This window comes from Puma concolor, chromosome B4 (assembly GCF_028749965.1).
Source record: "Puma concolor isolate L17-30 chromosome B4, mPumCon1.1.hap2, whole genome shotgun sequence".
Taxonomy (NCBI): Eukaryota; Metazoa; Chordata; class Mammalia; order Carnivora; family Felidae; genus Puma; species Puma concolor.
In genome coordinates this window covers 16,110,459-16,123,688 of record NC_141673.1, presented here as the reverse complement: position 1 = coordinate 16,123,688, position 13,230 = coordinate 16,110,459, and the positions used below count along the sequence as shown (strand labels likewise).

Below are 13,230 nucleotides of genomic sequence, written 5' to 3'. Positions count from 1 at the left end.
AGTACAGTGCAGTACCATAAATATATTTTCTCTTCCTTAAGATTTTATTAGTCACATTTTTTCCCCTCTTATTTTATTGTAAGAATACAGTATGTAACAATCAAAATATGTGTTGACTGTTTATGTTATCAGTAAGGCTTCTGGTAAACAGTAGGCTATTAGTAGTTAAGTTTTGGGGAGGTAAAATTTGTACATGGATTTTCAACTGTGCAAGGAGTCGATGCCCCACATGCCTATGTTGTTTAAAGGCCAGTTGTATTTACTTTTTATTAATTTACCATTAAACAGAGATTGGCCATGAGGGATGTGGGCCATGAGGGAGTAATCATTCCTCTCCATTTACTATAACGTTACCCTTTCTAAGTGATAGAATTATTTATTAGACATTCTTACCAAATACTGTAGTCTGGCTTATAGTGAGTGTATTGTTCATGTGTATTATTCACAAATGATCTAATTCTAGGGTTACATACTCTCCCTTCAGGAACTGATCATAAAGGAAAGTCAAGGGATCTGTGGAAGTGGACAGTGACCACCGAAATACATTCAGATTGGATATTCTTATTTTAAAACACCTTGTTGGCTAAATAATATACAGATCTCTGATTCTGCCATTTGTATGTATTTCGACTAATTCAAAGAATTAGAAAATTCTTAATATCAAAACTAGGTCTCAATAGAATTTAAAATTCTGGATGACCATTTAAAAGTCAGGACAGCTACAGTGAGTGTCTCTGGCTCCCCACTGCTTTTCCAGGCAGCCTCTCTGTCTCCAGCAAAGACAGAGACAGTCTCTTGGACTGCCTCAGTGCCTCAGGACCCAGAGAAAGGAAGTGGTAACTGCGAGTCCATGGGCCAGCCCAGGGAGGGTGGTGGGCTCCACCTCTTTGAGGGAATGGCATGAAATGTACGGGGAAGGAAGGAAGGAGTTGATAGTGGCTAATGTGCATTGTCTCAGAAATTTTCTCTAACTCCTAAATTACAGGTTAAAGAATTCAATTTCCGAGCAAAATGTATCTACACTGCAGTGATGGTGCGAAGAGTGATTCTGGCCCAAGGAGATAACAAAGTGGACGACAGAGACTATTATGGTAACAAGCGATTGGAGTTGGCAGGACAGGTGATTTAATTACTTTATGTCAGCGGGCCTGAGCTTCAGGTGTAGGTGTGGGGTTCAAGGTTTTTCAAAGCATTAATGCTTACTCAGAATCCCAGTGTTAAATAAAAATGGAGCCTCTCTGGCCGAGGTGAGGTATAAGGGCTTATTTCTCTACCTGCTGTCTCTTTCCCCGCCTCTCCTCTGGGGGATTCGTAAAAGTTTTCTCTGTAGCACAAAGTGTAGACTCTAGTGGGGTCCCTGATGATCTTGCCCCACTGTACCTTTCTAGCCCTGTCTCATGCCAAGGCAGGCCATTTACATCTTCCCAAACACTCCATGATGCTCTTTCATCCTTCCACACCTTTGAGTTCTGCCTTCTGCCTAAGTTGCCCCTCTCCCGTGTCCCTTTACCCTCCCCCAACTGAGGAGCTGCTATCCATTCTTCATTCTTGGAGTCACCCTCTTTGAAACCTTCTGTGAACCCCAGGAGAAGTTAGTTGCTCTGTCTTCCAAATGCCAAAGACACTTTGTTCAGGTCTTTATTTATATGCTAAAGTCTACATAATTCTTTACCTGCAAGCTTCTTCCCCCCCCCCCCCCCCCCAGACAGTAAGCTCACTGGGGACAAGAATACTTTATATTCATCTTTCTAATCCCCCTGTAAAGTGCTAGGCACCAGAGATGCATTGGTGAGTGACACTCTCTGAGGCACCTGGTCTCAAGAGTGCATTTTGGTAGGGGAGACAGTGAACAAATAAACAGCAAAGAAACGAGGTTATATTAAACAGTCATATGTGTTTAAAGAAAACCCCAAATAGGCTAATGTTAGAGAGTTGGGGTGTTGGTGGAGGAAAGGCATGTTACTTTAGTCAGCATGATTAGGAAAGATCTCTTTGAAAAAAGTGCTGTATTTTAAGCTGAGCCCTCAGACATGCCTCTGAGAATTGAATGAGAAGAAACCAGTCTCAGGCAACCTTGGGAACTGCATTCCAGCAATAGCCCTTTGCACATGTGCACAGCCCTGCACAGTTCCAGCACCAGGGGGCTGGAGGAGGATCAGGGCAGCTGGAGTGCATGAGGCAGTGGGGCCGGGGGGGGGGGGGGGGGGGGGGCGCGCAGGGAGGGTGCAGAGGACATTGGAGAACTAGTCTGTGGGCCATGGAAGGGGTTTTGGATTTCGTTTTCCTTGTAGTGGGAAACCATTGGAGAATTATAATCACGGAAGTGACATGATCTGATTTTTATTTTAGAAAGCGCTGATATGGAAACGAACAGGCCGGGAATGAGCCAGTTAAGAGGCTGTGACAGTATTGCATGTGACAGATGTTGGTGGCTAGGATAACAGATACTACAACTAAAACTTTAAAAGTAGGATTAAAAAGTGATAGCAGTTTTAGGTTTTGGAAGAAGGTTAGTGTCTGGACTGCTGGGGAAGTTCTTTGTGGTTAATGGTTGATGCTAGCAGGTGGGTTTTCCGCCGCCTTCAGATTGACCTCTTTTCAGGGTATCATGGGTATCCCCACCACCATCAGTCCCAGTTTTTAGTTATTTAATTGGCAAAAATCATGCTGTTAAATGAGTTCATTAAAAAAATGTTGATTGTTTAGAAGCATAAGTAATGGAGTCAGGAGAGGAGAGACTATCCTGTTGCTTAAAAAATTAGAATTAAAAAGAGAGTTCCCGTGTGCAAGAAAACATTGCTTTATAAACAATGTAAAGACATAAAAGGCATTGTGTTGGCAAAAATGTGTAAAAACAATAGCTGCTAATTTCACACCCCATGGGATGAGGGAGTATAAATGTGCTTCAGCTTTAGATAACAGAGCTGGATCCACTGGCCAAGTGGGTTCACAGAGCTTTCCCTCAGTCTCTCTGCCACCAGAGGGCTGGCAGGCCAGCCGCCAGTAGAGGTGTTAGCAAAACCTACCGATTTCAGGCTTAATCTTTTCACCTACCTTTTCTTTTTCGGTAATGTGTTCATTATTTGCTGAGCATTACTCTATTCTTTGTCTGCAAATTTTTTGTTTCTAATGCAGCTCGCTTTGTATGGGTGAGATATGGAACGGCACCAAAAATCCGGCACCCTGGAAAGCCAGGGATTTCCACCCTGTGACAAAAGAATGCCGTCTTGACTTCAGAGATTGCCTAATCCCAGCTGTTCTGATAATGTAATTAAGGCTGCCTAATGTCTTTAATTTTGCAACCAGTTTGTGTGAAAAGGAGAATTTGGCACTCTGAAGGCTTAACACTAAATAGCAATCTCAAGACGCCTAATTAGAATTCTCTGACATTAAGCTAATTGGTGAAACTGTATTTCAGCAGCTTAACTTCTTTATTAATTTTTTTTAGCATTTTCATTGAAAATCAATTGATGAGCTGTCAGCATTTTTTCCTTAAATATAATTTGCTCTTTAGTGTTCCTGTCGCAAGCTGGCTGGAAGGCCTAATACTAGCAATGAAAGGTGTTGAATATTATCACCAGCGTTTCATCTCTTTTAATCATTTTACTCTTGACCTAGATAATGTGGCTTATTGTGTGACTTGGCCTTGTAGTTTCCTACTGCCCTGTGAACTGGAGAACGTAATTTCTCTTAAACCAAAAATCTAGAGGGGGAGAAATTTAATGAGGCAGTAGTTCTGTGGAGTGTGCTCTTAATGTTTTACTTGTTTAGGACAAGAGGCGTTTCCTTGCGTTTGAATCGGGGGGCTATGGCGAATTCAGCTGGGATCCAAGAAACTTTGTCATAATTTGAGACACAAAAGTCTAAGTGTAAAGGACTAATTAAAATAGAGCTGAGCCTTTGTGGTTTAGGTTAAGGGCATTTGCTTCTGTTCAGGAGGCTTATTCAAGTTCCTTTTGCCAGTTTCCACAGGAAGTTGCTGCAATGGGCCTCTTCATCCTGCTCACCCCTCTGCACCTGCTTCCATTCCCATATTCTTTCCATGAGTGAAGCTGCTGGGTCTGAGTTGAAGAAAGGATTAAGCTCTCAGAGGAGGAAGTTTTCTTTTTAGAACACTTCTGACATGGTACATTCAAGTCCAAGGTCCTGGCTTTCCTCTCTGCAAAGTTGATTTTAGTAGAAAAGTGGAAGGACATGTCCTAACTTAAGGGGGAAAAGCATAAAATCACATTCCACTTTGGAAATTCTTCAGCAGTTAGCTCGAGGAGAAAACTCATTTGCTTTGAATATCTTCTTCATTATGAGTCCAGAAGCTACCTATGGGTTATAAACATTCAAGAATATAGTCAGTATGGAACTTGGATAATCTTTAGCTTACATGGTTTCGCTGAGTTCAGAATTCCCACTTCAGTAAATAGTGTATATATGATGCCCCCATGATATTACTTTAATGTTTTTTTAGGTGACTTAGATTACAAAGACATCAAGCTTTTTTCTTTCTCTGTAAAGGAAAAAAAAAACGCCTACAAAAGGGAGAAAAAGAAACTAACGCAATTAATTGTACAGAGGCACTGAAGTGTTTGTAGTATCTATTATATTTGATTGTTGAAGAAGCGTACCTGCTGTTTGTTTGTAGTGAGCCACCAGTTTAGTTTTGGGAACTTTTTATAGATGGTATTCTGGTTATCTGTTGCTGTGTTGCATGCTATCCCAAAACTGTGGCTTAAATTAACAACCATTTCATTATACCTCACAGTTTTGTGGGTCAGGAATTCAGGCAGGATTTGGCTGTGTGATTCTTTTGTTTTACATGGTGTTGATGGAGGTCAGTTGGTGGTACTCTGCTATAGGGTGTGGGAAGGGTGGAAGGCTGGTCTTGGCTAGGGCCTGACCTTTCCAGTGTTGTGGCAATGGAGTGGCTCAGGGCTCCAAACGAATGTTTCCTGTGAACAAGACACAACCAGTACAGCCTTAATGACCTAGTCTTCAGCTTTGTTTATTTCTACCCGATTGGGAAAAATCGGTTACAACCTCCACCCAGATTTGGGGCAGTGGGAAGATGTGGGCCACACTTCTCAATGTGTAGTTCAGGAGTCACCCAGAGATTTGTAAGTTTACATACATAATTGGGGTTTCCTCCCTCTGGTTCTGTCATTTTCCCCTTTCCAGCTATTGTGGTAGCACAGATCTTTTTCCTTTGGGTCTTCATTCCAGTAAGACTTTGGGTCTCTCTCTGAGTTTTAGCTTCTCAACGTAGCTTTGACACTTCTTACCAATATGGCCTCCCCTTAATTGAAAAGCCTTAACAACGGGAAATGCACCCAGTGCCATTCACTTTTGAGACATGTTGGCTTTCCTCCAGTTTCTGCCTGCTTTTAGACGCTCTTCAGTGGCCTCAGATAGTTTTGATATTTTGTCTGGAGTTTATAACTATTAGCAGATGAGCCCATCTGATAGGAGCTTCTCTACCAATTCTGGAAACAGAACTGTTCTTGTCTGTTCTTATGACTTCCTATTACATCCCATTGACTTGGTTTCTGTGGTTATACTATTTCAGATAGTTACCATGGCTTAATATCATTTAATACTTTATTATGTAATTTTTAACATGAAAATAAAAATGTTACATAAAGTTTTGAAGGGTACAAGTAAAATCAACACCCTCAGAGCCACTCTCTGACTTAATAATTCTTAATAATCAGCCGTTAATACCATTCCGTTAACCAGTGTATTTCTTCCTTACTCTGTTTCTCTTTTCCCCTTATCCTGAATTTTTGCACTTTTTTTATTATATCATATGAATTTTTAACTTAAAAAATATAATATATATTATTAAAGTATAAGTTTTGCTTATTTTTGAGTTTTGTAAAAATAGATTCATACCATGTACCTTTTTCTGGAACATTTTCTTCATTCAACATTGTTCTTAAGATCTGTATTGTTGGGTGTCACTGTACTTCCAGTTTTGTATTATGTTCCATTGTATATATGGAATATGATATGATATAGATGATAAATAACACTTTATCCATTCTACCAGTCAAGGCCTTTGTATGATTTCCCTTTTTAAAAAATATTAACATTCATATTTATTTTTTCAGGTGCCCATATGCAAGAGTTTCTACAAATAGGATTGCCAAATCCTAGAGTCAAGTTAAATCTTCAGTTTAACTGGAGAATGTCAAACTAGTTTCCCAAGTATTTGTACATTATACCGTATATGAGTTCCTGATCGTCTCCATTCTATGCCTTAGTGTCAAACTTTAAAATTTTTGTGGTATTAATTTGCATTTCCTTTATTACTAATGAGGTTGAGCCTCTTTTACATATGCTTATTGACCATTCCTGTTTTTCCCTCTTTGAAATGCTTTTTGGGTTGTTTGCATTTTCCTTATTGATTTAGAATTTATTTATTTATTTTTTGTAATTCTAGGTTTTGCTGGTGGTTTCCTCATGGTGACTTTCAACTATATATTCCTCTCTATTTCTCTCCTTTAAATTTCTTTTAAACCAGGAATTAAATTGAGAGGCTAGATCAAATTCAAGTTCTTTTTTTTTTTTTTTTGGCTAGAATGCCATTGTACAGTTTGCTGTTATATCCTATCAGGAAGAATATGACTAGTTGTATCTATATTTGGTGCCATGGGAATTGATCACTGGGAATTTGATCCCATGGTGCCATGAGAATTGATCATTGGGATCTTTCTCTCATGTGAGAGAGAGAAATTCCAGGGAAATATCCAGTATTTGGGACCCTGATTCATCTGTGAAGTTCCCCATCAACTTTTCTCCTGATGGTTTTATTTAACAGCTGATGATGATTATTCCATTATCCATTGTTTAATTAGGGCATGGAAAATAGTGATACTTTTTCTGCTTATTTTAGCTAGAATTTTTCAATAAAGAATACTTTTCAGTATCATCTCTTTGGTTTCCCTGAGACATAATTTATATGGAAAAGGCAGAATAAATGCTTGCTGGATTTTTTTTTTAGCCAGTTTATAGAGTATTAATTTAGCTCTCTAGTTACCTCCACAGATGAAGGGTTGTTTTTTTTTTCTTTCTATCATCATAAACTTAGGAATTTTAACATTTTAACTTAAGTGTTAGAATTACTGTTAAAAAAAAATAATAAAAAGCCTGCTAGTTTTTGATAGAGATTGCATTTGAATTTATAGATTTGGGGGAGAATTGACATCTAAATACTGAGTCTTCTAATCCATGAACATAGTATATCTCTGCTGTTGAGATTCTCTGAATGTCTCTCAGCTTTTTGTATACTAACCTTGTATCTTACAAGCTTGCTAAACTCATTGGTTGTAGTAGGTTTTTTGTTTTTTTTTTTAAGACTCTTTGGGATTTTTTTTATATGGACATACATGGTATCTGCAAGTAATAACAGTTTTCCTTTCCAACACTTACATATTTTTTTTCTTGCCCTAGTGTAATGAATGGTACCGCCAATACAGTGTTGAGTAGGAGTGGTAAGAATGGGTATTCTGTCCTCTTCCCCAATTTTATAAAGCAAAGCTTTCAGTTTCCTGCCCTTCCCAGTGGTATCTGGCCCCTGCCATGTACAAGTGCAGAATCCTTGACCCAGGCATGTTTCCTGCTCCTCTCCCAGGGAAAGATGGTTTGGCTTCTCCTCCTCTTTCCTCTGGCCTTGTACCTTTTCCTGGAATTGGTGACCAGAGGGTTTGCTGGCCTCCCTCCAGCGGTAGAATGCTGTTGCTTGTTACTAGATGTAAGACTTAGGGTGGGAGCAGGGGGGCTTTCCTCTCCACCCTTAGGGACAGATGACTTTTGCTTCTGTCCTTCTCTCAGTGCAGGTCACCTTTGCCCGGAACTATTGGCAGGAGGGTTTCCTGACTTCTTCAGTGACTTAAAGATTTTGCTTCATGTGAGAGAAAGTCCAGAGAAATCAGGTTTTATTGCTTGTTCTAGTGAAGGAATCTTTCTCTGGTCTTTTGCTTTACTTCAGTCTTCCATGAGCACTCCACAGCAAAGAACTTGGGGGTATGGATCCTCTTGTAGGTCTGAGGCTCAAAAGGCATCTAAGCTTCCATGGTAGCCCACATTTGGCTTGTAAGAAGTCCTTAAAATTTTGACTGATTTCTTCTTCCATGGCAGACTTCATCTCTGTCATGTGTCCCATCTCCCTTGGGAGAGACTGTTACTCTTTGTATTCAGCTCACCTGGGTGCCTTGCAGCCTTACCTCTCTGTTGAACCCCAGAAATGTATGACTTCGTAATTGATTTATCTGTTTGTGTTATTAGAGTGGAAAAGTATGTTGTCGTGTGACTTTCTGCATCCTACTGGATGTGGAATTTGCAAACTTTCTTAAGCTCTCTACTCCCTCCAAATCCTAGCTTTCCTTCCACCTCTGCTATTCATCTCTTCCATGAAATCATTCATTAATCCTGTTTTCCAATAATCTTACGTAAGGGATTAAACACTTTTTTTTTTTTTCTAGCATTGGCTGAACTGTGTCGTTTCAGACTTTACTTTGGTCTCTATTGCCTTTACATCCTTCTCTGCTTATGTAGACTTATGCCCAGACCATTGGTCTGATGATTGTATCTGAGTCTGTGGTCCAGTTTTTACTGGTCTGGAGAGGAATGAGTAAAGATGGATGATGTGAGTTTTATCAAACAAATTGTATTTACTTTTTTGTGTTTTTCTCTTGAGATTATTTGCTCTGCCATTTTTGATGTTAAAATGCGTTTTTGAAAATGAGATGATGTCAGTACATGGGTGTTTTTTATTTTATAACCTTTTTATTGAGAAACATTACAGACAGAAAAATGCATAAAACATAAATTCCAGTTTAATAAATTGTAAAACAAATAGCTTTGTAAATAACACTCAGATTGAAAAATAAAATTTCAACACTTTAGAAGGTCCCCACCCCCAACATATCCCTACTTGATTGAAATCCTCCCCCTCCAAGGTAAGACCCTTAGCCTGATTTTTATGGTATTCACATCCTTGCTTTTCTGTAGAGTTTGGCCATCAAATTCTAGTTCAATTTTTGCTGGTTTTGAACTTTATGTAATGGAATCATACTATATATATATATGTGGCTTCTTTCACTCAATACTATGCTTTTAGGATCCAGCCGTGACTTTGTGGTTATTTTTTGTTCATTTTCATTGCTCTATAGTGTTCCATTATTTCGAGTATGCTGCAATTTGTCCAACTAAATTATTACTTGTTTGACTTCAAGTTTATAGCTCATACAAATAATGCTGTGAATATCTCCTGTACTGATGCACATTTCTGTAGGGCTGTGGTTCTCAAGGTGCCCTTCCCCCACCAGCAGCTCCCGGCATCTCCTGGGAACTTGTTAGAAATGCAAATTCTTGGACCTATTGAATTAGAAACTGTAGGGGTGGGGCCAGCAATTTGTGTTTTAACAATCCTTGAGTGTGATTACCATGCATGCAGAAGTTTGAGAAGCACTGCTGTGGGGGTGTACCTGGGGAGGAACTGAGGGGGTTTAGGGAAGACTAGATTAATGAATGGAAAACTGTCCTCCAAGTAGTTGTAGCAATTTACATTTTTACCAGGGATATAGGAGAGGTCCAAAAGGCACCACATTTTTTGGTGTTGTGAGACTTTTTAATGGTAATTCTTCTCTGCCACTCCCCTTTTGGGTTTTAATTATCTTTATCTGTAAAATTGAAACTTAGGTCACTGGTCAGTGAAATCTAAAAGTCTGGAAGTGACTGGTCTAAATGAAATATATTTGAGTACAGAAATTTTGTCATCATTTTTGCTTTACTCCCAGTGCCTAGCATAGTGATAAGCACATAGAAAAGTACATATTTTATCCAGTTGAATTTTAAAATATTTTTTCATTGTTCAGCAGTTTCTCTCTTTTTTAAAAACAGTTTAATAAGGACCTAAAGTTTATCATACAGACTAGTAATGCATTTTGAAAGTTCACTGTATACTTTTTTTTTTTTTTTTTTTTTTTTTTTTTTTAGCTTTTATCACTTCTTTTTGAAGATTTGTTCAAAAAATTTAATTCTGAAATGAAGAAGATTGCAGACCAGGTGATTCCTAAGCAAAGAGCTGCCCAGTTCGATGTTGTGAAACACATGCGTCAGGACCAGATCACCAATGGCATGGTGAATGCCATTTCCACCGTAAGTCCCCACGCATTTGTTGAGGCTTTTGTAACTTATTTATACCTCTGTTCAGTGGAATGGAAACTGAAAGTACTTTGGGAATGTAGGTGAAAAAATAACGTTTATATTTGGAGGATGTTTACAAATCACACATTTTTGACCTTGAAAGACAGTCCATAGTTTAAATGTTATCACTAGGAATCTTGTTACTGTGTAACTTTATTGCCAAATTATGGTCTATGTTCTGTAAGGCCGTAAGAAAATAGACTCTTACATAGAGGAAAAATCTTTTAGTTTAACTGAGAATAGCCCTTCTTTTAAAGGATACTTCTTCCCTTTGTTTTCTGTAATAAAACTGATATATTGCAAGCAGGTTTATTAATGACCGTTTTTGTCCAAAACAATACAAAATGTTTCATTTCATTGTAGGTTTATGTTCCTCGTAGGGCTATCAGCTGTTCCTCACGTGAGTGATGAATTCAGGCCTCGGCAGCTGCTGTGTATTCAGGGCCCCTGGCTGTTCATAAAGGGTTATCAGATAGGTTTTTGCTCCCTTTCTTAAAGCATAACAACTATAGGTCTATCTGATGAAGTCTAGTTGTGTTTTGTATGCCAGACATAAAATTAGTTTTATAGATGGGAGTTTGCCCCGACAAAAGGATAATGTGCTAGAACACGTCGATTCCCTTAACAATGACAGAATTAGTGGCAGACTTGCTTCAGTTCTTGTCTTTAGAAACTAGCAGGCGGGTCTGTGTGAACTGTCCTTGCCGTGACAGCTACCTCTAACTTGACACGAACTGGGCCTTTGTGCCTATTTAGGCACATTAAACTCTTGTGGCCCGAACTTGTGTGAAAGTAGCTCCCTGGACATTTGAAGAGAAGCCTCCAAAAAGCACTTGAACGCACATCAGTTAGAATTACTTTTCCTCGCTTTCTGACCCATGATTTTCAGGTCCTGAATGCTTTATGGAGTAGTTCTTTTACCCCTTAGGGACACGGCTCTACCTCCCAGAGATAGCCTGCTTATTTGAAAAAGCCTTGTTGTAGGTGTACCCCAGTCTGTAGGCAGCCAGAAAAACTTGTGTTCTCTTCCTAAATTCTGTGTTACTGTAAGTAGAATATTTGCAACAAATACGTTTTCTCAGAGCAATTTTTAGTCTCCTTTTCTGTTTCTCTCCTCTCCCTTCTTGTAATACTCACGCAGAAGACTAGAACAAATCCTCTTGTTGGACACCTTGGCTTCACTTCCCATCTACTTCCCGTTTGCCAGCAGCTGCTGCCTTATTTTAGCTCTGTGTGGAATATTTATTTACCTTCCTCACACCTACTCTCTGGGCATCAGTCCATTTGCTAGTTTACCCTCATTCAGAGCAGAAAAGGAGTTCACTGACGAAGCAATGCAAAAACTTGTGGAATAAATGTGTTTGCTCTGTTTCTTTGCTTTGTAAAATGTGCAGAGCTTCTTCCTAAAATTTAACTCTTTTCCATGTTACCAAGAACTCAAAGTTTCTGCAGTGATAGATCTTTACTGTAATGATGATTAAACGTTAGTTCGTGAGGGAACTGCCCCAGAGTCACACATTTTAATTCAAACAGATCACCTTATCTCCTTCTGAAACTCTAGCAGTTTTTCTCCGTTAGAGTTTTTAGCTTGGGATCTGTGAGCCCCCCTGTAAGTGAAATGTTTTAAAATTTTGTGTTCATGGTCCTACATGCATTTTTCCCAAGAGAACAGACACAGCTTTCATCAGATTCTCAAAAGAAAAATGAAGACTCACCGTTTAGCAGATGTAGTCCTTTCTTTTGACTCAGATTATTGAATCAGTGATTTTTTGACATTTTCTACTTTACTTTTCTACGCATACTCTTTTCTACTGCTAGTTCATGTTACCATGAATTGAAAATTTAATTATTGCTAACCTTCATCTTTAAGTTATCTTTCAGAATATTTAATGTATATGTTTATTTGTTACAACTATAAGGTGATAGATTTAATATGATTCAGTGTATTGAATGCAAAGGAGATAAACTAAATTTAATGTTGAAGATTTATTTCCTGTGAATCTATTTTAAAATTGACATGACAGCCACAGAGGATACATAATATTTCTTCATATGAATATATATGCAGTTTTTAGCCTTGATTAAGAAGCTTACAGTTTATTCATTATCCCTGATAACTGCTATTGGAGTCATTTTTCTGGTCCTTTTCTATTAGTATATTCTCCTCTAATTAAGACAGATTTTGGAAGACATCCAAATAATGACACATTCCAACATGAAATTATCTCTTTGAGCTTCCAGCTACTTTTACCTTAAAATATGTGTAGAAATTGCTAGTGTTCTGTTAATTAGCTTATTGCTTCCAGTGGAAGTCTCTGGTTGAACTGGCTTGCCAGGATATAATTAGTTCTTCAGACAATAACTGCTATGACATGGTAAGGCTGATACATCACAGCATTCTGGCCTGGTTGCTAGACATAGGTGATATTCATTAAATCCCTAGAGAAATCCTAGGGAGTGACCAGGCTAAATTTTCATTTCAGTTGTGATATTTTGATTCCTGAATATGCACTGTGGCTCTCATTTCACAAATAGTTCCTGTAATGAACTTCTTAGAGGGGCTGGGAAGTGTCAGGCAACATACAAACGGATCAGGGGTGGCCTTAGGTCTTTTTATATATTTATTTTCTTCTACAGGGAAATTGGTCCCTAAAGAGATTTAAAATGGACCGCCAGGGTGTGACTCAAGTGCTGTCTCGCCTGTCGTATATATCCGCACTGGGCATGATGACAAGAATCTCTTCTCAGTTTGAAAAAACAAGAAAAGTGAGTGGTCCTCGATCCCTCCAGCCATCTCAGTGGGGAATGCTCTGTCCTTCGGACACTCCTGAAGGAGAGGTAAGGGATCTAACGAGTCTCTGCTGTGTCAGAGGTAATATCTGTTGGTGGTGTTCTAATTCTGCCCCTGTTCCCCCCCAGGCCATATCCTTTTTTTGGGTCAGTCACTCTCTGGCAGAGAAAAAATTGATGCAGGCTGTCAGGACGACATCAGTGTCATTCCAAAACCAGTACCTACAGAGGCATTCGATT

The 13,230-nt window shown here is 38.9% G+C and overlaps 1 protein-coding gene across 2 annotated transcripts in view; it reads left to right on the top strand.

Moving 5' to 3' along the window:
• Positions 1–13,230, top strand: part of POLR3B (RNA polymerase III subunit B) — a 105,535-nt gene that overhangs the window by 32,698 nt on the left and 59,607 nt on the right. For both annotated transcript variants that reach the window (XM_025926658.2, XM_086712460.1), the window contains exons 12-14: positions 986–1,120; positions 9,991–10,152; positions 12,838–13,038. In XM_025926658.2, coding sequence (XP_025782443.1) covers positions 986–1,120; positions 9,991–10,152; positions 12,838–13,038 — 498 coding nt within the window. The remainder of the gene's footprint in view (positions 1–985; positions 1,121–9,990; positions 10,153–12,837; positions 13,039–13,230) is intronic.